This window comes from Gavia stellata, chromosome 10 (genome assembly GCF_030936135.1).
Source record: "Gavia stellata isolate bGavSte3 chromosome 10, bGavSte3.hap2, whole genome shotgun sequence".
NCBI classification, from domain to species: Eukaryota; Metazoa; Chordata; class Aves; order Gaviiformes; family Gaviidae; genus Gavia; species Gavia stellata.
Window position 1 is genome coordinate 23,231,374 of NC_082603.1, and position 27,494 is coordinate 23,258,867.

General features: G+C 36.7%; 1 protein-coding gene across 1 annotated transcript in view; it reads left to right on the forward strand.

Annotated features, from left to right (window-relative positions):
- The window catches only part of PIGK (phosphatidylinositol glycan anchor biosynthesis class K), a 70,193-nt gene extending 42,924 nt beyond the window's left edge, over positions 1–27,269 (forward strand). Inside the window, exons 10-11 of the mRNA XM_059821859.1 lie at positions 3,360–3,435; positions 26,052–27,269. Of these exons, the coding sequence (XP_059677842.1) occupies positions 3,360–3,435; positions 26,052–26,168 (193 nt within the window). The 3' untranslated portion in view covers positions 26,169–27,269. The remainder of the gene's footprint in view (positions 1–3,359; positions 3,436–26,051) is intronic.
- Positions 27,270–27,494: the final 225 nt, after the last annotated feature.

The following is a 27,494-nucleotide window of genomic DNA, read 5'->3' on the forward strand; positions in this document are numbered from 1 at the left end:
TTCCTCACAGAATTTTTACTTTTATTTGTTTAAAATACAACATAACTTGTAGGGGTAATTTCCTTTTTTTAGCTAAAAAGAATGTCACTAGTATTACATGCTTTTAATTTTCCAATTAATAAATACTTATGAACAGTGAATATAATAACAGTTCAGATCTGACTGTTGGTCAGAACCATGAATAGAAGCAGATGATAATAACCCTAGAAAAATATGTATTGAAATATTTTGATAGTTGATCAAAGAAGAGAAAAGACCTGCGACAAAGCGTTCAGGAAAACCTTTGTGAAGCCATCTATATGCTTATGAATTTAGGCACAAAAAAAAAATCAGTCATGGTCAGTAAGAACTTGCTGATGTTTTAGGTTGGCTCAAAAATCTGCATATCCTTCTCACAGTTAAATTTTATTAGACGGATCTGAGCGTATGGTACTAGGAGGAGGTGGTATGTTCTTTCACTTGGCAAAATGCCATGCAGTGGCTTTAGATGAAAGCACTGCAGGATCATAATAATGAAGACTACACTATTATTGTCAAATTTGCAAAGATCATTTACTGTGAGTTATTCTTGCACTTTATTTAGTAGCCTCAAATGCCCAAAGTTTATTGATAACACTGCTTTATCATACCTGCTAGCTCAAGTTAATGACTCGCTCCAGGTAGGGGATGTAGTTGGGCAATATTTCATACAGCTTTTTTGTCAAGAGTTTTGAGTTTACATGGTTTAATTTATGCGGTTTAATGTAAAAGATTGAGATACATGCTCATCCAGTTGAGGAGGCTTATCTGCAGGCGAGAAGAATCAAAACTCTTTTGTAGACTTGACAGGTAGTACATCACTGAGTATATATACAAGAAGTTCATGGCATTTAAGCAAGAATTTTGAGAGAACAGTTCTGAAATTTTCTTCCAAAATACCTGTGTGCGTGCATGTATACATATTATAGTGTGGGTACCTATGTAGACACGTGTATGTATATATTATAAAGTGCATCTCTAATCTACACCTTATAATTTACATGTATATAAAACGTTGTGTAGTTAATTTTTTTCAGAAAGTAAATTAGAAAAAACTAAAAAAATAGTCTTTCTTGATGTTGAGCGGCTCCTATCAGCCTAATTTCAATTTAAATCTAATTACTTTAAAATACTTGTTTATACTCTTCTTGCCTCCCTATTTTTCTAGTAAAACTTCCTAAGGCTCAAAATTATAAGTTTTCCCTATCTCTTTTTAATCCCTTGACATTTGAAGAAAGGTCTTTTTTTCTGCAGTTGACACGGAGGGTGTTTGACTATGCAAGGGAATGCTGACTCTGTCTAGACAGAAAACATTGCCAAACGTACAAAGTCCTTGATAGAACAGACAAGGTTTTATTTTGTGTGGTGGTTTTTTTTGTTTTTTTTTCCCCTCCTGCTAACATTCAGTTTATAGTAATTGTAGCTGTTACTTGCAGCTTCAAGTATTTAATTTTGGGATTTGAGATACTGGGGTTTTTTTCCAGATTTGCACTGTCCCTGTAAAGGCTGTAGAGATAAATGTTCAAGATGCTGATTAATATTTTGTTCTGTGGACAGTGGTTTCAGATCTAGAACTATGGCTAAGAAATGGGTTTATGTAGCTGGTATCCATAAATCAAGGTTTTGTGTCAGCTAACAGGCTCCCAGTAGAACAGAAGTCATGTCAAATTCACGCTGGCTGTGGGTAGCTAAACAGACAGTGGTATGTTTGCTGGTCAGGACTCTGCAAATCATAGAAAGTAGAAAGGAAATGAGTGGAAAGGTTCCTTCTGCACACTGCAGTGGAGTTATGGAGCCCACTCTAAGCTCTGATGGTTGTGTTGAACTATAACAGCAGTATATTTCATGTTGTGAGTAAAATTCATCATTGCCATAATAGTCCAAAACCTCTAAAAACCATGTAAGTAAATGAGCTGTTTCAGTAGACCAGCTTCAGTAGCTCAGAGCTTGCTTACTTAATTTTTCTTAAGCACGTTAAGCAGTTCTAGACAGGCTGTCACTATGATCTTTGAAATATTGCCACATTCCTTTCATTCTCTGCTTTTAAATTTCTTATACAGTAAGACTTTCATACTTCCTCATACTCTGCTCGTTACAGATTTCTGGGTATTCAGGCTCTTATTTGGAGCTTAAAAGCATTCCATACCACAACATAAATTCAGAAATGGAAAAGGGAAGAGATGTGCATTTGTTGTCCTCTCTTTTACCACAGCCTGTTGACTCCCAGTGCAGAGTCTAAGCCTATAGTTTCTGGCTCTTACCGGGCAGCCAGTCTGCAGGTAAATTAACCCAGCAAACATGTATCATTTTTGACTAGAATGGGTATAAGGTAGTAATTTGAACCTGGAAAATAATGTCTTGGCCACAGTTTTTGTCTGAAAGTAATTCTGCTTTAACTTCATAGAAGGGCCTTGTTTTCATAGGATCCTTTTTTTTCCCCCTTCATTTCTTGTCATATTACTCAAATTCCTATATTCAGAACTCTTCAGAAAGATTGAGGAATGACTGATGAAAACCTTGAATGATAATTTGAAAATGTAGCACATGCTGTGCGGTTCCAGTAGAAGAAAGCAGCATGGTTGAAGGGTTTAAAACATGCTTTCATATTAATTTACTATCATTTAAATATTCTTTTAAGAGACTGCTTATGGATTCTGAATTTTCAGTTGCAACTACAGTTTATTCAAAGTTTAAAGGGATATGATGCATTTTCTTTGTGAAGTATTCTACTCTTTTTGTTCACACTAGTTCTTTGGCTTATTTGAAACCAGTAGTACCCACTACTGTGCTAGCAAATGCACAAATGTTTGTGGTGTTGAACTTATACCACAACTGGACACTGATGTGCACTTGCAGCAAAAATGGGAAACGGTGAATTATCTCTCTTGCCTTTTGAGATGGTCATATTAGAATTATGTTTGCAAGATTGAGTGAAGAAGCTTGTATTGTTAACAGTGCTGAATCTTCTCTGTAAACACATAAGTCTTCTTTCCTGTGGGGATTTCAATCCAGCTTTCACCAGCACTTTGTTAATCTAAAACTAAATTTAAAGGTTTTCTTAGGCTTCTGCTGCTAAATTTGTATTTTATGTGCTTTGGTCAGGGAAAAAATCCAAAATGTTACGCACATTTCTGTTTACTATGAATTTATTCTTTCACTCAACTTTGTAGGACATATATTCAATTAAGGTCTTAAAATACACTTTCTCTTCATCTTAAGCAAAACTATCTCCCAGATACCACATACTTAAAAGTAACGTATCCGAAACTTTTAAATTTCAGTAATTTAACTCGGTAAACCTTGTACTAACTTTGGTAAATGTTAACTTCATTTCTTCCCAGGCTTCCAAAGGATGAGTTGGCAACAGAACCACTAAAATATGCTGAACAACTTCCTGTAGCTCAGATAATACACCAGGTATGTCTTTCTATTTTAAGGATTTTCTCTGAGAACAAACAACATCTGAAATAAAATCTACTTTTCTAGGTCATACGGAATCAATGTCGTCATGCTGGAAGTATGTAAAAACAACATACTCTTGTTTAGATGACAACTATTAAATCATAAAAGTCTCACTCTGAACATGGCAATGAAAAGATGCTTGCTGTATGACACACTTGACACTTCAGAGGTTGCTGTTAGAATTGTTGTGTGTCTACTGATATAAAAGAAAAAAACCCCATTAATTTCTTCAAATTTGCATCTTGACCTAAATCATATTCCCCTTCTTGAAAAAGCAGTGAAAGTATAGAATCATTATTGTGGAATAATTGTCATGACGAGTTGAGTAGGGAAAACAATCTCCCCTCCTAATACAGTTTTGAATTAGCACTATTTCTAACTACAGCAGCATCATCATACTTTCTGCTTTGCACAGGGTTTTTTGTTTGCTTTTTTGTTTTGCCCAATTAAAAAACCAGAGATTGAGATTTTGCCTAGACTGTGCTTTCTATAACTGTGTCTTTATTTAAAATCAATACTCTTCCATTGATTTAGGTAAACAAATGAGGGATGATGTGGATGTCTGACCTGGGATTGAATAGCAGGCTACAGTTTTTGTTGTAGCATGTCTCTTTTTTTTTTCCCCCCAATTTATGGCGAGGAGGAGGAGACCTTTTCTGCACAGAACATTCTATACTCCCTTTTTGCTCTTTTCTCAAAGTTCAGGGTCTGATTCTCAATCCGTCCTGCTGGTAGACTAGATGCCCAGCCTGCATTTACATGTCTTCTCATTCTACATTGTTAGCCACAGTGGGCTCTGCCTATTTTGTGGAAACACTCATGGCCAAATAACATACATAAAACTTGTGATATACTGTGAAACACGAGTATTGAGACTTAGCATCTCCCTTCTTGGTGGTGCTTTAAAGAAAGCAAAAAGACCTACTCTGTTGCAGTCATTTGGAATTTTCTCAAAAAAAAATTTTTTTTTAACTTTGTAGATGTGAGTCCTGCTTCAGGGACAGGTAATCCTAAATGGGGACTGAATAGGTCAGATTACTGTTTTTCTAATGGTACCTTGGCAGTATGGAATCTTTCAGGTAATCAGGTATAGTCTGAAAAATTGACCTGAAAGTTTGGGAAGATAATGACAGTTCATCATGGGAGACAACATGGTACAGTCCATTCACTGCCTTGAGATAAGGAAAACTTCCAACCTGAAAATGGGGACTTGATGTTGGTCAGGGTAGCAATAGCCAGATAGACAATGTGAGATTAAGCTGTGGTTTCAGACTGACCTGGTTTTGAATGCTTAAAAATCAACAGGAACAAATGAAAGTCCACTAAATGTCGAAGTTGCTCACAAAATCCTATTAGTATTAATTATTATTGTAGATCTTTCCAAGTACCTTTGTCAATCAGTGTTTTGAAGGAGTTGAGTCACACGCTGCATGCAGTGCTGGCTTTACCTTAAAGTAAACATAAGTCTTATTTTAAAACTTTGAAGTGTACAGGTCTTTTCTGCGAGATGTAAACACAAGGGATTTTAAAACTTTTGGCTGAAATCTGCACCTCTGGGAAGAATCTCTGATGTGTTCAGAACATGGAAGATTGGAAATCAGGACCAGTTTGTATGTCAGGAACTCCCTGGTGTTGTCAGAGCTTCAAATGACCCAACAGCCTGCAAATGTCACATTTAAAATTCTGTCTTCATGCCTGACTCTCAGCATAAATGAATTAAACAGCAGAGCAGGCAGCCAGTCAATATGTTCTTAACAGTGAGAGTGAGCAGTGAAACAGTTTGGGGGTTGTTTGGAATCAGTAAATAGAAACGGCACAGAATGGCTCACCTAGAGGAAAACCTCAAATAGGAAACAGAATTAACCTTTAAGATGGTCGACCAGACGAAATGTCATAGTAATATTTTCACAGCATTAGGTGGGTAATAACCACAGAGGGTTCATTTAGCTACTGTGTGTTACACTGCAGTAGAATATTTCACTGTGGAAAGGCAAAAATCTGTTTTTTAGGTACTCTTAAGTGTTTGCTGTAACAAGTTTAGTGGTAGCATAGAGCTGTGGTGCACACAAGGCAGCAAAACAGACTCAACAACTGCAAATGTGTTTGATGTAGAGAAACAGAAATGACCATTGGTTAGCTATCACGTCAGGGAGTCAGGCATCATGCCCTTGTTTTGTACCATTATGATGCCCTTTTTGAGCCTCGAGGAGCTGTGATCAGCTAAGCATACTCTGCACCAGTGTCCTGGTGAATTAGCACTGCAAAGATGATAATGTATTGTTTCTGAGGGATCTGTGACAATTGAGACACATAGTGCAAGGGCCACGTTAAGTTTATATGAACAAGTATTTTTTACTTGAGGAAAAAAGAAATATTTATAAGAAATAAAAAATAACATGAGTAAAAACAGTGACTAGTATTTCTGGTGGTGTTATGCTTTATCCAAATGAGTAATCACTGTGTTTAGTATGGGCCTTGTTGTAGTTTCTATATCTCATGTAAGATTTCTCTCATGTTAACCCGTGTTTTGTTTACCTCTAGGCAGAAATAAAGGCAATAGTAATGTATACTTATAGCATATATTTAAAACTTCACAATGGTAGGCAGGTATCCTAAATCGGCATAATGCCAAAGTACGTTTTAATTATAGTTAGTAGCCAACATGGCTGCTAATTATGTCCAAATTTCACTGTAAATTTATTCTCCTGAACACTACTAAAAGTCTACATGTTTTCCTTGGGCATTTACATGTGATTTCTAACATTCTCGTCAGTACTTCATCTCCGCTATTTTAAAAAATATTATACTAATAAACAGAAATTACCTTTTGATTTCCAATCTGATTATTCCACGAGAAAATTTCAGACTTGATATATCTTAAACCATTTAACAAAAGGAGGCCTAGAATCTGATTTTAGGATTGATCTTGAACTTTATGGCAGTAGTAATTATTATTATAGCAGTGTAAAACCAAAAGAATAACAACCCTATAAAGTGCACAGTTCCAATTCTTAGAGATGTGTTATATTTAATGCATTAGACCATCGTTAATTAAAAAGACAAATGTGAAGATATGAAAATAAATACCAGAATGAAAACAAATACTAACATTTAAGCCACTAGTTTTTAGACACGAACCAAAATCAGACATTTGTAAATAAAGTAACATTCTCCATTTTCAAAAACAAAAAGGAAAAATGTGTGCTTTTAACGGAAATAAAAAACCACTACTGCTTGGTAAAGGAATGTAGTCACTAATATAAACTTCAAAAATGGCAGAAGTTAAGCTTTCTCAGAGGAGTACCCACATAAGACAGCCTTTTTAATGAGGTTTTTTGTGTACAGCTGTGCATACAATGCTGCTACTTAGAATAAATTTATGAATAGTAAGGCCAAAAAAAAAGGGGGGGGGGAGAAAAAGGAGAGAGTACTTTAATTCTGCACTTGTCTTTAGTTGAAACAGGTTTGGTGAAATAACAGGAGAAACTGCGTTTGAGAAGATTGTTTTCATTTATCATAAAGCCTATTCATTGCTGGCCTTCCAATTCAGCAAGTATTTTAATAAAAGTACCTAACTTCAGTGCCAGTGCTCATGCTCTGAATGTCACTATGTGTCGATATATTTTGCCTAATTGGGATTAAGATATTGAAGAGACTTAAATTGTTATAGGTGTCTTACTGATGGAAGAATGTTTTATTGATGAAAGGCACATTTCAGTGGATAAATGCCAGATCTCCTGATGTTGTTATAATTGAAAACAAAATGAAACAGCAAATTCAGACCACGATCAACTTGCATACTTAATTTTAGTCCATCGTAAAGTATTAACCAGGTAAATTAACATGCTGTTAAAACAGGATGGTATTTCAGGAAACTAACTTCCAGCCCATAGTATCAATTGCACAATTTACTTGAAATTTGACATGGCTTACAGTTGTGTATTTACTTAAGAATAAAGAGTTCCTAGGTGTTTTCTCATGTCAGGGAATGCATGGGGGAATATTAGATATAACTTCTAATTAAATTTGATTGAGTTTCCTTTTGGAGGTATGTGTTAAGTTTGTTTGGTTTGTAGAGTTTTTAACCAGTGCATTTCTGTAGCCTCTCTGTAGAAGCCTTAGTGGAAAATGCCTCTGTGATCTCAGGAGATTACTGGGAGATTTTGCTAATCCTGTTGAATAAGTATGTCTCTCTATTCCAGATTCCAGTTGAGTAACTCATGTGAGCACCGTTAGCTTTGCTGAGTTTAGGCTTAGAGGATGTTAGGGAGTTGCTACATCCAGTCTAGTTTGAGGGTATTGACTGCAGCCCACAATAAGGGAAATTAAAAGGGAAATTTACGAAAGAAGATGGGAGAGGTATCTCCGGAGTTATAGATGCACAGGCTGATGGTCATCAAAGATGACCATAGAGTTGCAGTTTTGTATTAAGTCTTCCAAGAAGGTCTTTGTTTCCATAATTTCTGTGCTTCTGTAATGAGTTTGCACACACACGCACACATGCACCCCCGCCAAAAAAAATTAAAAAATCCTTTTGCTTTGAAGATCAGTTTTTATTCATTCTCAGGACCTCATTCTCACATAGTAGAGGGGTGTTAGTTTATTGCATTTGTTGATGTTATTCCTGTTTCATGCTGATTTAAGTGAGAAAGGTTTTCTTCAGCAGTGTTTGGCAGAAATTGTTGAAACAGTATTAAGAAAATAAAACACACCATGCTGCATAGATTTTTTGAAGTATTCTTTGATTATCTATAACACAAGAATTTTAGCTCTCAGACTTACATGTTTTCACAAACATTAAAGTGGTTTTACGTGGCTTACGATCTTTGTGAAATGCTCGATATGAAAATAAACCCATCACATGCTCATAGTCTTGAAAGCATAACTTTAAAATTCAGGGTTCACACTGGTGCCTTGCCCCTCGCCTCATTGTTGCCCTGAGCAGTTGTTAGGTTTCAAGGGGGGCCTCGTACTCAGTCTACGTCTGTCCTGATGATGGAGTCTTGGTTCCTATTTATGTTCTATAAAAACCATTAGTGGTGTTCAGAACTTTGGGCAAGTATGCAAGGTGTTTAATAGCACAGCAGTAGCACAGATTTTGATTTTTTTTTTTTTTTGTGTAGACAGTAATTTTGGTTTGTGGATAATAATTTATTAAAAGTTTTAAAGTGCTTTGATAAGTGATACTGTGTCTTTACAGGCTAAGAGGTTCAATAGCAACTTGTGATATTTAGATGTGTCAGGTTGGATGTGTAAAGTTTTAGACACAGCTATTTATACATTCTCTGAAAATCCATTCCTGTAGCTGTGTTTGAAAATAACTTTAAAGCATAGCTTGCTTTTTAAAACTCTGGTCATAGTATTCAGCTAGATGTTGTCAGAGATAAAATATGACCTTTCATCAATAGGTCCAAATTAGCACAGACACAGGTATTTTCAGGAATGCTTTTCTTTGTCAGAACTGAATTTTATCAGGATCACTGAAAATTGTATTTTTCATAGCAAAGATTAGAAAGTGCTCTCACTTTAGAATTCAATTTTATTTTAACAAAATACTTTACATGGCTACCGAACAAAAAGCCTTGTGGCATGTCACCTTACACTAAGACACCTGCCTGCTCAGGTTTTACTTTTGTGGTTCTGAGCAACATGCTAAAGACAGTGTTGTCCCCTTACCACTGCCACTTCTTGTGGCTGCTTTGGAGTATGTGGAGAACAGCAGCCTGTTCTGGCAGTGTTCATGTCTGTCTGCTCCAGAATAGAGGTGAGAAAAGCTGTATCTGATGCATGTCATGGAAATCTGTCAACACCCTCTTCCTCAACAGCTGACCTAAAGTCCTTTTTGGGCTCAGGACATTCTGACTGTATTCATGTGCAGAAGTAAACCCAGGTGTGCTGTACACCTTTTGCTGAACCAGCCTGTGTTCGTCTAGGGCACTTGGGCTGTATAAGAGTTAGAAATTAATGTGTTTTGTTAGCATTTTTTTTTTTGCAATTCCTTTTATTTTCTGTATTAAACACATGTTTGTGAATTGTGTAACCTAGAGGTGGTTTGCCTGCATTTTATAACTCTAATGGAAGTGGTCTGAAGCAGAGTCATGATTGGATGTTATCCAGTAAGTAACAACTTGCTTCTTTCCCTAAATTATATACAGTACGTGGATTTAATTTCTTTCACTGTTGCATAAGTCAGATTATTTAAATTCCTTTGGCTTCCTTTAAATTGAATGCTACCTGGTAGAAAACTCTGTGCCCAAAAGGAGCAAAACAAACTTTCTGTGAAAAGCTATTACTGCACAGTTTTGCCAACCACCAAACCAAATATGTCGTAGAGCAGCAAAGATACTCCTGCCAACACTGTGTGCTGCTTGGTGCATACAGTTGCTTTGAAGTTCATTCCCTAATATTTCTTCTAATATTAAGGTTGATTAAAAAAATCGTGAGTAGCAGAGTCTTGCTGCGTTTGAGTCATGTAACGTATGCAATGTGTATCTTAAATCTAGAGAATGGGTGCTTAATTATTTTGATAGTAGTTTTCTATAAATAATAAATGAAGAATGGAATAATCCCCTGTTTCTCTGACTCACTCCAAGAAATCACCAAACACATTCTTGATTTGGTTGTAGCTGGTACAGATCTTCTACTGGCAAAACATTAAAGCAGAAACATTTTCAGGCATTTTTCTCATCTAGTGAACTACTGCAGAGTCATTGATGGTATTCAGCACCCTCATATGTAAGCTGATAGTCCACACAAACAATAAGGTTGTCTCTCTTTTTTTGTTATTCAGAAATTAAGTAGCATGTTAGCCTAATGAAATCTCATAAGCAAAGTCGTAACGTTCATAAAATAAAGCATATTTCTGAGTGTAGCATAAAATATTTTTGTAAAAGATTTAAACTATAATTTTTTTTATTTGCTGTTGTTTTTCTCATCGGTGCTTTCTGATCACAGAAGACAGTGATGTGGAGTTATCTTAAATTAGTGATGATCTGTTTTTACAGACAAGGTACTTTTGTTTTGTTCTGTTTTTTGTCTGAGCATGAGGGAAACCCTCTGGAAGCAGAGACCTAGTAAAGCAGTCCTTTTTCTTCCATCTTCCCATTACAGGACTGTTGTGGGTGATCACTGTCTGCCTATCCAGGATCATTATTTTACTGTTTCTCAACCATAGGGAAGGTTCTGCTTCTTTATCTCTTTGTTAAATTGAAGTACTAGATGGAAGCTCTTCTTGTAGTCTTCAAGACACAATAAAGATCAGTCTCTTAGAATTTTTTTTCTTTCAAATGCTGCCTCCCAAATCTTAAAAATTTAGCAGTAATTATGAGGAACTTCATTTCTATAAGGAAAGACTACTGAAATATTCATGCATGGGGAACTCTTCTTTTGTCTGCACACAACACTGGTCGACAGAGCCAGAAAAGAAGCATGAGTGTTTTTTCTCGCTGACTGAGCATTACAGGGGAACTGATTCTTCCAATTATAGCTGAATACAACGGATTGAATAACTAAATGCACTGAAAGGTATCTTGCATGAGGAACCTGAACAGTCAGTTGTGGGGTTCTTGTTTTTAACCGTTTCCTACCAGAAATACCACACTGAATATTGTTTTTGTAAGCCAAGTAGGGGAAACTTTGCCATGGCCTGTTCCAGCTGCCCAGAGACATTGGAGATGGAGGATGGTAGCTTTTTCTTGCCAGAAATGTTGCATGCATGGTCCATCCTTTTGTCGCTGTTTATGCATTGAAACATGTAACTTTACCTTCTTCCTTGCATTTTTTAAAATGAAACCAAAGTGTATTTTAAAAACAATAATTATCTTTTTTCCTATTACATGCCTCTGTTAAGAACAGTTACTTGAGCAGTTATCAAAATGTTCTGTTTGATGTGCATGTACATTGTTTGCTTGACTGGGCATCAGTAGGGTCCAGTCTTGGCTGTCATGTCTTGGAATGTGAATTTATCACTTCTTCACAGAAGTGGCACCCAGCAAGCTGATGGTAACCCCTAGACCATGCTCTCCCTCAAAGATAGTCACCTCTTCAGGGAGATGCAATAGCAGAAATGGATGCAACTGATGATGTGTTTTCAAAATGACCGTTTTAGGCTGTACAGATCCTGCAGTTTGGACAAAGAAGTATAGCACCGAACTGTTCCATTTCTGAGGTCATGTCTTTTTTCTCTTTCCCTGACCTATGAAATGCCTTATATTTAAAGATTGGCATTGTATCTTCATTCTTCTTTGGCACAGGGTGGGAGATCAGTTTGACAGGCAGCTTGGAGTAGTTTAACTAGGGTCTGGCCCTCAAGTGGCGACACTCCACTCTTCCCCCATTCCTGTTAAGAGTCCTGTGCTCATTAAGCACAGCAGTGAGCTGAAAACTACTGCTTTAAGAAAAAAAGGCATTTTTCAGCCTGCCTGGGTGTGTGATTACAGAATTTCTAAAGCCAACTAGAATAGGTAGTATCAGCCAAAATTGAGAAAGTGTATGTATATTCCCTCAAAATTTTTGTTGATATTTCTTGTGAGCAGGTGAGAGAGAGTAAAAATAATTGTTGCTCTAGAAAGTTGGAATGGAAATAAACTTAAGGCTTTTGTGCATATCATGGGAAGGTTCAGTTTGCCTTTGAGAATACTGGTAATACGAGGCATTATACGTGACTATAGCATCATCCATTTCATGGATTATGAGACATCGGTTTCATACCCACCAGCATATAGAATTGTCAGATGTACTATTAAAAAATATATTAAAAGATACCCTGGTTTTATAGTAGCTATAATTGTTAGAGGTGCCACATTGGATTTGCAGCTTCTTTAAGAGGTAATTCCTGTAATAGTTTCTTTTTAATAAGCACTATCTAAGATGTAAAATAAAGGAAGAGGTTCAGGAAGTGACTGTAACATGTCAGGCTTTATAGAGTGCTGTAGATCTTTCTGGTTTACTCATCTGAACTTCAGATAACTGCATCTGAAGGGTCGGTAATAGCTGTATAACCATGAACTCTGAGTATTACATTTCTTATATTTAAAAAAAAATTATCTGTGCTTTTTTCAGCTTAATCAGCCATGTATTGACAATCTTGTACACACAAACCTTTCAATATGCACTGTTGATCTTTCTATATCTATTTTGGCTTTGGACTCAGTTGTGCCATGATCCCCTTTTGTTATGCTTTACAACCTGCTCACAACTGTGATTTTAAGACTGCTGTTACTGTTTCTGTTGTGTGTAGCTATGCTCAGAGCTTTACAGAAAGAGACAGGTTCAAAAATGCTTACAGCTTAAAGTAAACTTCACACAGCATGTTGGCAAAAAGCAAAACAAGGTTAACGGTGAGAGATTCTGATTTGTAGTCTGAGGCGATAAAGGACCATTATGTTAATCTCTTCTGACTTTCTGCACAGAGTACGTAGGTACTTTATTTATGTTCTTCCTTCTTTGTGGCTATATTGAAATCAGGAAGGATGATATAAAAAAGGGAGTGAGTAGAGGCCGGTAGATGTTTAATCCAAATACTGTAATTATGGGGGGTATGTAAATGAAAAGGACAATTGCAGCATGTTAGTACATGTACATGGTTACAGAAAGTATGCACAATATTACAGCAGTTATTGAAGAGGCAATGTGTACGCATCCCAGGGGTCTCAGTTGCTAATGTCATGTGAATTGCTGCACAGTGCTATAGATAAAATATCAATAGCTATCTTGTTTTGTTTTGGGCAGCTGATATTAGAACTGCTGCTGTTGCTGCAAATTGTAAGGGAATTATTTTTAAGTGAATTCTGTGATTTGAGACTCTTTACTCTCCTTTGTGGTCATAATAAGTTTGGCCAACATCAGAGGTTTTTTTGCTAAAATTATCTCTCCAGCCATTTTCACTCTCAACATTGTAGTCTTCTATTAAGCATATAATTCACTTTTTTCATCATTCTTTACTTCTGTGAGATTTTTTTTATGGCACAGTGGTCTGCGTTCATTTGCATTTGTCATTTATAAGCCTGGATTCTTAAATGTTCAGAGTCTTTTTGGATTTGCCTGCAATGGATCCCATTTATTTGCTGTTCCTTCAAATACTGGAAAACTGAATACTATTTAGGTCACTGTGGTGAGTTGTCTCCAGTGGGGATAGCTGAATAGGTTTTCAGTGCATAATGGTATGCAAATAATATACCTCTGCCTCTCATGAGAATAGACTAAATATATGCACAAGCTTTCTGTGACCTTAATAGGTTTGTAGCCATCATAATACACCATGTGCTACTGTAGCATAGTATCTGATGTACAAATATTTCAACTGTGGTTGAGGGCAGAGAAATGTGTGAAATAACTCTGTGAATTTAGTATGTGATCCACACACCTTACTCTGTATGGAAGTGTATACCAGCAATATAGCTGATTTACTTTTGTAACTTAAGCAGTAGTTTTTAATAATAGTCACCATTAATAAAACAGAAGATGCTTAATGTCTTACACTTAGAACACAGTAATTCATTACATTGGTAGAGCGTCTTCATGCATGATGCAAGATGAAACTGAAAAAATACACTAAAATGATAAATAAGTTACTCCATTAGACTGTTTTTATGTCTGTGATGTTTCACATGCAAAAGTACCTTTTAAAAATTTTGCTTCTTTTTCGTTTATTTTTATTACAGGTTCTAGAGCAATTCAGGAAACAGATGCTGCAGTTAAAAAAGCTTTCCTTTAGTGAAGCATTCTGTGCAAGAGAATGCATTCTTCCTAAAACTTCATTTTACTTAAATTAACTTGTATTTCCACTGAGGATGGCTTATATTAAGCACAAAGGGAGGCTTAGTGGTTTAGACTTCCATCAAATAAACTGTGTAACTAAAAAGAGAAGATGCCAAGCCTCACACTCTTGCACTTGAAAGTATTGTGTTCTCTCTCCTGGGAACTTGAGATTAGAGAAATTATAAAGGCTTTGCATGAAAACAGGGAGTTAGAATTAATTTTTGCTTAAGCAGGGAAGTGTCAAAAGCCTATTATGGTAATTTTTCAATTTTGTCTTAACTGTTCACACATTTTAAAATAGTTGTACAATTGAGTGGAGGCATAATTGATGTGTTGTGGTTTCTTTTTTTTTTTTTCCTTGGGCCATCATAAAACATAGTTTAGGTGCACTTAGGCTCACAAGAAGTAGGTGTGCTAATTAAGTAGATGAAAATTTCCATATCATAGGGAGAAAATTTGCCTAATGGATTGGAATAGTATTCTAAGAATGGTTCCCCTGTTCTTAATTACATCCAAGTACCAAATATCAATATTACATGAAGACAATTAACCTACAAAAACCTTAGTGAAAAAGCATAATTCCTAGCAGTCAAATTTTGGAGTTGTAGAGACGATCACCTTCATTATTATTATAGTAAACAGTAGCAGTAGAAGTCTACATTAAAAAAAGGTTACTTAATAACTTTATTAATTGTCTTTTAATGTAAATTAAAAGCTGAAAATATCATGGAATGAAGAGCTACTGCTACATTTATTTTGTTAATCTTTATTGAATTAAAAAAATTATAAATCTTGTCTATGTCATAACAGCCTATAAAGTGCTAGGGTAGTAGTTTAAAAACTATGCTTGATCTAAAACAAGTTTTAGGGTTTTCCTAATTAAAGGAAAACTGATTTAGCAAAACCTTTTAATGGTAAATTAAATCACTTTTTCTTTTAGCAAATACAGTATTTAACAGAAGAAATACAGTTCCAGAATTGTTTTAATTTTAGTGATAATTTTTGCTGTTCCATAGGAGGAGTCTTTGGTGGAACAAGCTTTGCATTTGGAATTATACTTACTGGCAAATATGAAAGTAAGCAATACTCCAAAGTGGTCATCGATTAGTAAGACTTTTCATTTTATATGCAGAGAAAGTGCCTCTTTCCTACTTTTCAGCTAATAATTCTGCAGAAGCCTCTTTCAGCTATGAAAGAGCTGCCTTTGGCATCCCCAAATTATACCCAACTTGTTCAGAATTTTTCTGGCTTTGTCTGCAGTAGAAACTGGTGAAAAGACAGAGATCTGCTGTATTACAGGGATGAGGTGTATTCTGCTTTATCACTTTTCCTGACGCTGCTGAGTGGCTTCTGTAAAGACGCACTTTCAGTTTCTCTTAACTTGTACCTTAGAGTGATCTGATTCTTCCTTGGCTCTTCTCTTCCCGAAAGCTGCGAACGGGAACTACCCAACTAAAAGTGCAATATGGTCGTGCAGTTTTTGTGAGACGAGGCCTGGATAGGAGGGTCAGCATCCATTCTGGCTGTTAAATTAGTTCTCCGGTTTACCGGTTTCTGGTGTTTTGTATTTGTGTCCCTGGAAGAATAATGCCAGGAATAAGAAAGCCAAGTGCATGCATGGATGTGAGTGTGGAGTGGAGGGACAGGAGGGGATGCTGTCAGATCCTTAGGGAAAGGGCAAAGTATTTCTTAGTCTCCATTCCTTATTTTATTGCCTAATACCGATTGCACTGGGCATAGAAACAACGTTAGAGAGTGTGTGTGTGTAAGCACATGTGTAACTTGAGGGTAAGACTAAATTCTTGACTTAGTTTGTATTACCTGTCACTAAATATATGCAGGATCAGGACCTTTCTATATAAAGCAGATTAATGAAGTATGTTATAGTAGGTTGTCCAAGATGCAAGATTTAATTCTGTTTTCTGGTGTCAGTTCAGTGTTCTGGAACGTTTTCCTTTCTCACTTAACCTTGTACAGTTTTTATTAATCATTACTTTTTTTTACTGTTTACACATGAAAGCTTCTCTGATAGACAGTGTTTATTTAAATGGTATTTACTTCAGTGAGTAGTAAAATTAGCAGTAACAGTTTTGCTAGGTTTTTTTCTTCTATCCACTATATTTCTTCTGAGCTTATGCAGCATAGAAAGTAGCTGTTACCAATAAGCTCGCATTGATAAGGAAAAAATATAAAAGTTATCAATCTTAGCTTGACATATTTTGCAGTACTGTGATGGCAGATACCTTTCTGAACGTTTTCCTCAGGTGAAGGCACTGTTAGCTTCAAATATATTCACACATTTATCCCATTTCACCATGTAAACTTAGTGAGGTGTTATTGGTGGGTTTTTTGTGTTAATTATATTTTGTTTACCCTTCAATAGCATGCTGTGAGGAGCACGGGAGTGTAACTCACAAGCTCTTGACAGGACTGATGAATGGCTAGAGATAGAGATATTGGCAAGCTGCTCTCTAGTGCTCTGTCTAAAATTGTTTTCCTAAATAATTCAGAGGGTTGGAATTTGATGAAATAATTTCCATTTGAAGAATGAATGGAAGGGGTAAATGAATGAAGACTCTTGTAATGGAGCAGTTGTATTCATACTGTTGGACAGGCAAGACAGCATCCCACATCGTTGTTCCTGCGCAAATTTCTTTGCATGAGGTTGTGATTCAGCTTTGCGCAAGCGATTACTTCTGTAGTGACTGGCTTTCTTGCTCGGTGTGTGGCACCCTGCCATAGCCAGCTCTCTCCTCCCCTCAGGGGGAGAGGCCCCACACATTGACAGCTCTCTCCTGTGCCTTGGTGTTCCTGGAGGAGCCCGGCTCCAGTGGTGGAGCTCTGTGAATTAGTGAGTGAGCACATATTTTCAGGAGGGAGTGCGTAACGCGCAAGACCATCTACAAATAAATGGCTGACAAACAGATGATGAGAGTAGTACTTAGAGGGGACTGAGTGGCAACATGAGATCAGTAGGGCAGTAACCTGTGGTTAGTTTAGATGGTAGGCAGGAAAGGTGCAGCTGGTTTGCTACTAGATAGGACTACCTGTGGTTTTATCTTTTTTTAAAGACTTACCCTTTCAGAAAGACATTGATACTGTACATAATACATGTGGTAGTCTGGCAGGGGGGTGTATACTCAGCTGCACTCGTTCATTCTTCCAGAACGATGGTCTTTGTTGAGCCCCACCATAGCATTCGACTGATGAACCTAGTGTCGTGCAAATGTCCTGTGGGAACAGTGAAGATTTATGATACCATAAATCTGGCATTCTTTCTTAATGGCAGCTGCCTATAAAAACTCTTTGCAGGAATGGACCTGCTCTCTGCAACTCCTTGTTCTTTGGGAACATAACAGAAATGGCTTTCTGGTGTAGGTGTAATTATGTGCAACCACTAAATAAGTGTCTGTATTACTGCTGTGTCCATGTTTTATGATTTGTTTTCGAGGTTGTATAGCAGCGAGAGTAGCTAAAAGAGTTAAGCTGATATTTCAGAATAGTTCTTTTTCCTTTTCCTTTTTTTTCTGCTCATGTAGAGAGTACATACAAAATAAACTTGGGTGAGAATACTTCTATGGCGTATGAGTGCAAAACTACTGAATACAACAATCGCCTTTAAAAGCTGGGTGGTGGTGGGGAACAAACCGATCTGTCACCAGCTGTAATACACTGGTTTCTCACTGAAAATGAAAATGTTTCACACTAAAAACACAGCCATATTTGATCTTGCTCATATAAATGTGCAGGAACCTTTTGCCTCAGCCCTACTTCTCTCTCCATCCATTTTTTCATGCCTGCCTCTTAAACATAATGTTGTTTTGAGTTGTGCAAGCTAGAGCTAGAAAATGTGTGGAGCTCTACTGCACACACATATAATGTAGCACACAGCTCAGGGCAAAGGAGAACTTTTAAAATTATAGTTGTAGAGATTTAAAAAATGAGCAGTAAAAAGTACGTGAACAAGGAATATTTATTTGGATTCCAGTTTCTTAAAATGTAGCTGTTGAGATATTTGATTAGATTTTATACTCAGTATGGCATATTGAGTATAAGATCTAATGTTGTCTAACATCTGTTATTAATACAGCCTGCCACCTGGAAAGAAATTAATAGATACTCATGGGATATCCAGAAAAAAATGTGTGGTTAGAAGCGTCACTACTACTTTGAAAGGAATAGCATAATAATTTATGAACATCATGGTTTCTCCACATAAACAGAAACAACTTTGTTTGAATTTGAATGATCAAAATTATACTTCATAATGGAAGTTCTAAGGCATACAATTAATTTTACAAGATCAAGGAAAAAAAACTGCCTCAGAGCATATTGATTTAAAAGCATTTGAATGGGCTCACCTTGTGGTCCAGAGAGATGCTATGGGAAATCCACGTTAGATTTCCGAGGAGGAAGCAGGAGCCCAGTGATCCTTAGAAGGGTTGGGCTGGGTGAGACTGGTACTTGGAGTAATCATCCCAGACTGAAACAGGAGCCATGCGTGCACATGCTGCCTTGTTTCTGCGGAATTGAAAGGTTGGTTCTGATTATGCTCTCACTGGCAATATGACATTGTGTTTGTATAAACGAGATCTGCACCGTAGAAGACTTGGAGATAGTATTTTCCCAGGAGAAAGTGAGCAGTGTATGTGGCTCGGAAAAACAGTGCTCTGAGAATAGCTTGGCCCTATTTATACAAATTTTATTTTTGTGAATACAAAATATCTTTGTTGCTCTAGCAGCCTCTACACACCCTTTTCACCTCCTTTGTTCTTTGCAGCTGCTGTTTCTGTCTGCTTAACCCAAAGTTTAGGTAGCAGCAAGTGGGTTGCTTTTATATCTGATCATTTTTGGAGGTCCTCTCCGCTGAGGTCTGCCTCACTAGTGTGTATTTTTGTTGTTTTCTGACCCCCTCTAGTGTAAGGACCTCAAGAAGTTTATCTTTCCGTTTGTGGCGTGGCACTGTGCGCTGAATGCCTTTAGTCTTGTTAATTAAATATATTAAAAAAGAAGGATGCTTCTCAAAGTAGCAGTGGCCAACTTTTGAATACTGAATCTACTTAATGAAGCTGCTCATCTTCTATTTTTGCACACTTCGGTTCACATGAAGCTTTGTGTTTGCAAATGTAATTCATGTTTTTGCTGTCTACTTAGGTGCCCTTTTCTGAAAAATCATGATCATGGCTTCATATAAGAGTATGAATTTGATTAAAACATTAAAAAAACAATTTGCTTAATATACCTTAAATAGATGTAGTTGGGGTTTTTTCTAAATGTGACTTTATACTGTGACTTTTTCATCTCCACCCTAAAGCATACATGCGTTCCATAATGTAACTCACTGGTAGCTGAGCAGGTAAGAGCTCAGCCCTTGTACCTCAGCAGAGGTAAGACCTCTGATGTGCTAGTCTGTTGAAGATAGATATGAATAGTTACTGCTGCCAGTACAGAGCTGTGTTTGTTAGCTTTGGATGTAGCAAATTGCATGCCTTGGTTTGGAGGCCCCCCGGTACAATCCCTATTGTGTTTGCCAGGCGGGCATCATTCATCTGAGCGCTGGCTTGTCTGGGAATTAAACTGTGCTGGGTCCCAGGTGCTAGGAAAGCTCCCTTTGATTAGAAGAAGTATATTATGTATTGTGTCATAGGTTGGAAGATGAATGAATAATTGTTAAACCACTTAAAGCACTTTAAAGTGCTATGTAATGCTGAGAGATAACACTGAAAGTAGAGAATACTAAGTGAGCAGCCATTTTTGAAGTAGACGTTCATTTCTAAAAAGCCCTTATAGATTACATGTTTTAGAAGGAAATTAAAAACTAAAGCTATCATAGCAGTATTGTAGTTTATATTATGGTGATTACAGTTTTCAAAGTAAATATTTAAAATGCAGTTGTTGGCGTTGATATGTTAATTTAGTTTAACTGCTGTTTTTTCCTGTATCTTCATGAGTTTTTGTTGTTGATGAGTGAACTTTCTTTATTATTTTATTAATGTTGGAGATGCCAGTAATCATGGCACTGTGGTTAATAAATACAAACTGGGAGATTAGACGAAACTGCTTTAGATTGTTTTGCAGATTAACAGGCACCATTTATGTTGGAATTCTCTTATTTATTTAATCTTGCTGTGGGCACAAAAGAGGATTAAACTATTACTAGATGTCTGGAATTATTTTATTTCCCCCACCAACCTGCAAGGACCCCAAATCAAAACTGTAACTGACAAATCAGAAGTACATACTTCCACTAAAAGCTTTGAGGACATACTTAATGCAGTGATTTGCTTGTGATACATATAAATTCATTCTGAAACTAAACTTTGTGTGCTTTGTCATAAGAATTGAGAGGATTACCCAGTTTGAAATTTTAAATTGCAAGTAACGGAATTGTTATGGAGTGCCTCTAGGAAATATATAATGTGTTATTGGCACGGTGCACAGCATAGCAGAATTTGGCTTTTCCAAGGAGTTTCCTTGCCTTCAGTTTGAGATCACTGTTTTTTTCTGAGACGAGAAGCAGGTGGGTTGTTTCTCTTTCGGATCTGCGGTTGGCCTTGGATTTCAAAGACCTGTTCTGAAATGTGGATCTTTCATTTTTAGATGTCATTACTGGTCTTTAATACAGACCCCAACATAAAATTAGGTATCTTGAGAAACAAGGAAGAAAACCTTTAGTATTGCAATGGAAGAAATAGAAGTGTTCATTTTAATGGAGAATGACCAAGAAGAAAACTTGGAAATTTACACCCCAAAATACATAAAATTCACTCCAACGATCTAATAATGATGGCGAGCACTGCACAGACAAGCAGCAACCGTGCTTCATTTCCCTGCGAGTGCTTGCTGGTCCCCAAGACTAGTAGAGGTGGAGAGCTTCAGAAAGGGGTGTGCACAGGATTTCCCCCCAGTGCTGTAGCTGCTGCTGTCTGCCAGGAAGCCTCAGAATCCTGGGTGATATTTTATACCACGTGTGCTGCAATAAATAGGCCAAAACTGGGTCTAGGGCACTCTGCTGCACTGCAGCTCCAGAGGGAACGAAGCAGGGATTAATTTGAAATATGATAGGTGCCCCTTTAATGGACTCACTGGAACACAGCACTCTAATGTTCTGGTTTTGTGCAGTTACATATGGATATTTTGCACTTTTGGTACAAATGCACACAATCTGCCTCAGATTGGGGAGAACATCTCCCATAGCAAAGATGATGTGCATATTCATTTTTAAGGTTTTGCCCACTTTCTTAAAGCCCTGTTTGGAATAAGATGCTGGAGGAGACTGAAGAATTTGCATATCCCTTTTCCATTTGGGAATTACTACGTTCCTGACTATAATACTGTGTGCACTGCTTTCTCTACTGCTACCATCCCAGTGTGGATTCCGAGTTTAACCCAAAGCTCTTTGTACCAATATTTTTGTCCTTATTGAGGACGCTAATGCAAAGGGAGCTCTGTTAGAAGAGGACTGTAGGGTTGGATTATAATGATATTTAACGCAGTCTTTTCCATGTGAAATGTTAATACATGATGCTTTAAATCTTATTTCTGTGATGTAACATCTTAAAATTAAACCATTCTTAATCTAATTACCACTTCAGCTTTAATACTTTTTTATTATTTTTTGCATAAAACTAATTTTAATTGGAGTAACAAGTATTGCATGTTTCATAAAAACACCTTCATTGAAAGTCTTGGATACTTTTCATTCAGGTCCCTACAGACCCATCCAGTTTGAAAATACACTGTTTTATCCTCTCCTTAATTACAGTACTTGGAGCAACTCTCCGTTAGCTGTTTTTAAGTTCCACTGGATAATGAGTCTACCAGAACTAGAGAGCATACAACAGAAAACTGTTCACAGGAGGAATCTTGCTGTTGCTTAGCTACCTATCTTTTTAATTCGGAATCTCCAGCAATTTGATAATGACTAGCCCTTAAGCTGCTAAATGTGTTTTTTCATGACACCTTGTACCATTTCATATATGTGTTTCACCTATGTGTTACTGCTATTATTGTAGGGATAAAGAGGGCGTTTATAATGGGGTTGTACTGTGGCGTAGATCACAAAACCTAAATATGTCAGTTACATAAGCAGTACTTGGTATACCGAGTTCTTAGGTGGGTACTACAACAATGAAATTCAGAATAACTTGAGCCAAAAGAGCTACCTACTGCCTCTGCTCCTCCAGATCAGTCCTAAATCTGAGGAAGTTATGCATAATTTGTAAGTACTGCAACCAATCTGTAGTCTTTTAATAGTACACATTCTCACATCAATTTAGGCATAGTAAAAATACATAATTAATTGCAAATTAAAATACTGCAACACTTAACATTTTTTTGTCCATTTAGCATTTTTCCACAAGTGCGCAAATGCCTGAATTTCAAAAATTGCCTGACTTTTACAGAAATTTGTTGGAATAAGACCCTGAACTAGGAAATGTTCATAGGATAAATACTGAATTTTTTTAGGAATCTGGGAAAAAACTTTATATTCACTAATGCTTTCTGATCAGTCCTAAAATGGATATAAAGGGACAGTTTATCTAGGGATTGCTTATGGCCACAGAACTGGTATAAGCATAGAAGGAAATTCTGTCTTTTCTAAACCTTTTTCCAGTATCTGGGTCTAAAAAGGAAACTTTTTCATTTGCTATTGAAGTGATTCTTTCTTACTTTAATAGTTTTTCCCATTAGAAGAGATCTCTGTGACTCTTCCCCGCCTGCCTGCACAAAATAGTCGAAGCAGCTTCTGCAGCAATACAGTTGAGGCTCACGTATGTTTATAGAAGGGCATCCTGCCTTGGCCTCTGACTTCATATGCAAGCGTGCTGGCGTAGCTGTGACAGCGCGGGGTGATGCCACACTTCCTCGCCGACAGAGGTGCACTGGCAGTGCCTGTGGTGGTGACACAGTGGAAAGAATTGTTGGGTCTGCCGTTACAGCGGTGCTGGCTGAAAGCTCTTTGCCAGCCTATGTTACAAGTACAACTCACTGGCAAAATTTATGGAAGACTCCATCTTACATGTAGATGAGTTTGATTCACAGGTGCAAAATGCGGCTTTTTGTAAAGGAACTTCAGTGCTGTTTGCTGCTTAGCTGATGTGCCCAGCTGGACAAAGATTTGTCATTGACATTTTCTATGTTATATTTGTTAAGATTTTAGAAGGATGAACTTGTCAATTCAAAAGCTAATTACATCTTGAATTCAGTGATGAACTTTCTTGGGGATTTATGATCAAGTTAATTTAAAGAAAATTACGTATTTCAGCTCTTACAGGTATACTTTGTAGGCTTAAATATGAATCTGTGTAATCCTGTTATGGGTATTCATAAGGTTTTGATGTCTGTATGCCCCTAGTGGAAAATACTGGCATATTTCAATATAATTTTGTGCTCAATTAACCTCACTATTGACTTACAGATGTACAGTAGAGTTGCATCTCTTTGCCCTTTTATTGAGGTTTAATATTTATGTGTAGATTTCAGTTTCTGGGTCTATAAATCTTTCTCATCGAGATAATTTGTTTTTGAGATTACCAAGTATGTAGCTCTTGTATAGCCTCATATGTTTGGTTTTTTTTTCTGTTGTGCCTTCAAGTTTTTAATCCTTCACTGTTTAACATTGCATCCCGTGGCTTTTATATGTATGTCCTTGATTTCCCAGCACAGAACTACTGTTGCACTGGCCTCCGTTTGCTTGCGGAATTCCATGGAGGCTTCAGTACATGGCATGACAAAATGTAAAACCATACTCATAGATCACCTTATAAATATTTATTCATATAAATTCTTTAAAGACATAAAATTACGTGTTCTATACAAAATAGGAGAGAGAGGCTTTTAGTGTCACTGACTGCAAATTGAAGTCATTTGTCTAGAAGGGTCAGGTGCCACTTTGTGGTAAAGAATTTGTCTGAGATCCAAGAAAGGAAAGATTGATAGCACAAAGAGATTGATGAAATGGGCGCTGCAATATGCATACCAAGTTACGGGTTAATTAGGAGGATTTAAACAAGAAAGTTCCTTTGTGTGGAGAAGTGTCGTGTGCTGTTACTTTTGGAAGCGAGGTGTGCTGGCAGCCTTTTTGAACATGCAGAATTTATTTTCTGAGATGTTTATATGGAGATATGTGGTTGCGAGTATCAGCAAGGTGGCAGATTACCAGTAGCACGTACACTGCAGCTGATGAGAGCTTCTTAGCAAGTTGAGTGGTTTGCATATATAGACACCATCTCTCTAGTATCTTTTGGTTTTGTTGTTGTTGATGTAAATTACTGGTTCTGTGATTCCTGTATCAGAGTAAAATCATTAATATTTCAGAGTGCCAAGTTCTTTGGGTGTCTCGGGTGACATGGCTATTTGTTATACTTTTTAATTGCAAGCATGATACTTAGAGGAAAACCCTAAAGCTAAAACTATGTAGCTTAGAAAATGAGAGTTGAGCAATCAATGTTGTTTTCTTGTCGATAGGAAAGGTGTTTTGAAAGAACAGACACTGCAAACTGTTCCTTATTGCATTAAAATTCACCAGCCACCTGGTGCATTTAGTGGAGAACAACAAGCTTCCGTATGAGAGTGGTGCAGAAATTGAAACAGTATCATCTTTTGTAATAGTTGTTCACATGGCAGAAGGAGAATTTTAAATTTTACTTAAATGCAACAAAACCAAAATACTCTCTGTGCCCCTTGTGGCTCGTTCTGTACAAGGACAAAATAGTGCAAATCTTTCAGGAAGGCAGGAATAAAAAGCTCAGCAAGCACTTCAGTATATTGTTGTAATAGTAAATCATCTCTGTCTGCCTAGATCATCTGTAAAACATACCTGCTGAGGGCGAAAGTAGGCACAGGCATGAGGGACTGAGTTATACTTCTAAATACTGTAATTCTGGTATTTTTGTTATGATATTCTTAACTAAAATTTTGCATTCATATAGCTTCACCTTATTCTTAAGTTCAGAGACAGATCTTGGGGCACGTAGCAGCTCTTATCTTCTACAATCCATTTCTCACTGAAGATGGAGTATCTGAATTTTTTTTAAGTATGAGGAGGAAGAGGACAGATAAGTTTTATCTTGTCTTACTGCTAAGCGTGAGATAGAAAAGGCCTTAACAAATTGCAGTGTATTGCTTTTTATTGAAGATGGAAAAAGTTGTTGAAGGGACAGGTATTTGAATTGCAGAATATATTTCTACATTAAGGAAAGGCAGTTAGACTCAGTGAGGCCCCTGGGAAAGGTGATTGACATCAAAACAATCCTATTTTGTTTTATGGTATTCCTGTAATAATGAATCTTAGCTTCTTAAGTGGTTAGAGATCTGTTTATTCACGTAATTCTGAGCACAAAAGGAGCTGTAGAAAACATTCTAGGTAGTTGAAAAACAACACTCTTTTCCCTGTTACATTTTCACTTGTAGGAACTGTTTTTCATACTTGCAGCATTTTTCTCTTGTATTAACATGAGATCAGATATGAGAAATTCTGTCCAAACGAATGAGTTTGAACGTGTCCCACAATGCTGATATGCACCATCAAAGTGGTGTCTCAGGCACAGTTCTAGTGGCCTTTCTGTGGTACTTAACCTCCCTGCTTGAGCGGCAGCTCACTTCCCATCAGCCTTTCCACCACATCAAGAAGAAAGATGCTTCTACTTTATGAAGAAATAAAGCTTATTGGTATTTTTCTCTACTGTAAGGATTTTTTTTTTCACTTCATAAACACAGTGCCCATTTAATGTGAAAACTAAGTATGAATTCTTGTTTTTCTCTTTTTGTTGTGGTTTTTTTTTTTTGCTTTTTTTTTCCTTTTTTTTCAGAAACCAAAACAAAAGGACTGGCATCCTCCTGGAGGATTTATTTTAGGACTCTGGGCATTGATCATCATGGTTTTCTTCAAAACATATGGAATCAAGCACATGAAACACATCTTCTGAATTTGAGCAAGCAAGATGATTGCATTGACTGCTACTTTGGATTCATTGGTGTCATCTGAGTGCTCTGTATGTGTATTATGGTTGTAGTGAAAATCAGTGTTGCGATCTCGCTTCTGAAGCTTCTTTTGAAATCATCTCTTCTGCCCCTTTTTCTGAAAAGAGTCTAACAAATGGTTTTAATGTTAGACTTTTTTATTATTATTTTGTCTTGTTTTAAACATATTTTAATGCTTTTCTGAGCAATTTTTCTTTCAGGTTAAACTTGAAAAAGAGGAGGGACCTAAACACTAACAGAATTTCTGAGGTTGATTGTGAGTTGTAGATGGGCAAATTTACTTCAAAGTAAATCTTAGAACTAGACAACCTATCACTAAAGAGCTAGACATTGTGCAGAATGTTATTTAAGATGTCATTTTATCAATAAAAACTTAAGCCACTTCGCAGACTTTGGCATGACATATTGAAAGCTTTCTTCACAAAAATAAAAATACTCTAGAATATATTGATTTTTTTTTTTCCTTATTCTTTTTTCTTCCTTGTTAAATACAACCCTTAGATCAGTCCTTTCATCTTAGGCAGTTTTGAGGCCAGGATTCTATGAGTTGGTGAAAGTGAAACAAAAATATATGATGATGTCACTGAATCTACTTCAAAAAATGCTAAAAAGTGAAACTACGACTTCACCATGACCATTAGGAACCCTTCATAGGTGTTGTATTTTCACTCCATACAATATGGAGTTGGATGCTTTCCGGATTTTCAGTGCACTGGATTTTTGCACAGAAGAAAATTGACTGTGGCATCATGATGAAAAATGTTATAAATTGTACTATTGTATTCTGTAGTCTTTGAGCCGTTGGAAAATAAGCTTTATCGCCTAGGTTTTGTAAATTCTGTTTTGGCATATTGATTTGTTCTTCTTGGACATTTACTGATGAATGTATGCTAAAAGGGTTTTGTCTGTATAATACACTGATACTAGTGAAGAGAAGAGCAAATTTGTGCATGTATAGAAAAAAGTCTGTCAGCAAGGAGAAGGTTTTGCAGTATGCTTTTGGAACCTGTTCTCTAGTTTAATCATAATAAAGCTTACACAATGCATACATGATGTAAATGCTAGATATTTATCTCTACAAATAATTCCTAGTAACTTTTAATCACACATAATATCAGAGCCAACATATTTTTCTTAGAATATGGTATTGAGCATTTCCATATTGCACAGAACATACAGATTCGAGTGTTTAAACATTTTTGTTGTCCTTTTTTCTTCTCTTTCAGATTGATTGTGGCATCATAGCCTCAGGTTAGGGGTAGCGAACTTGT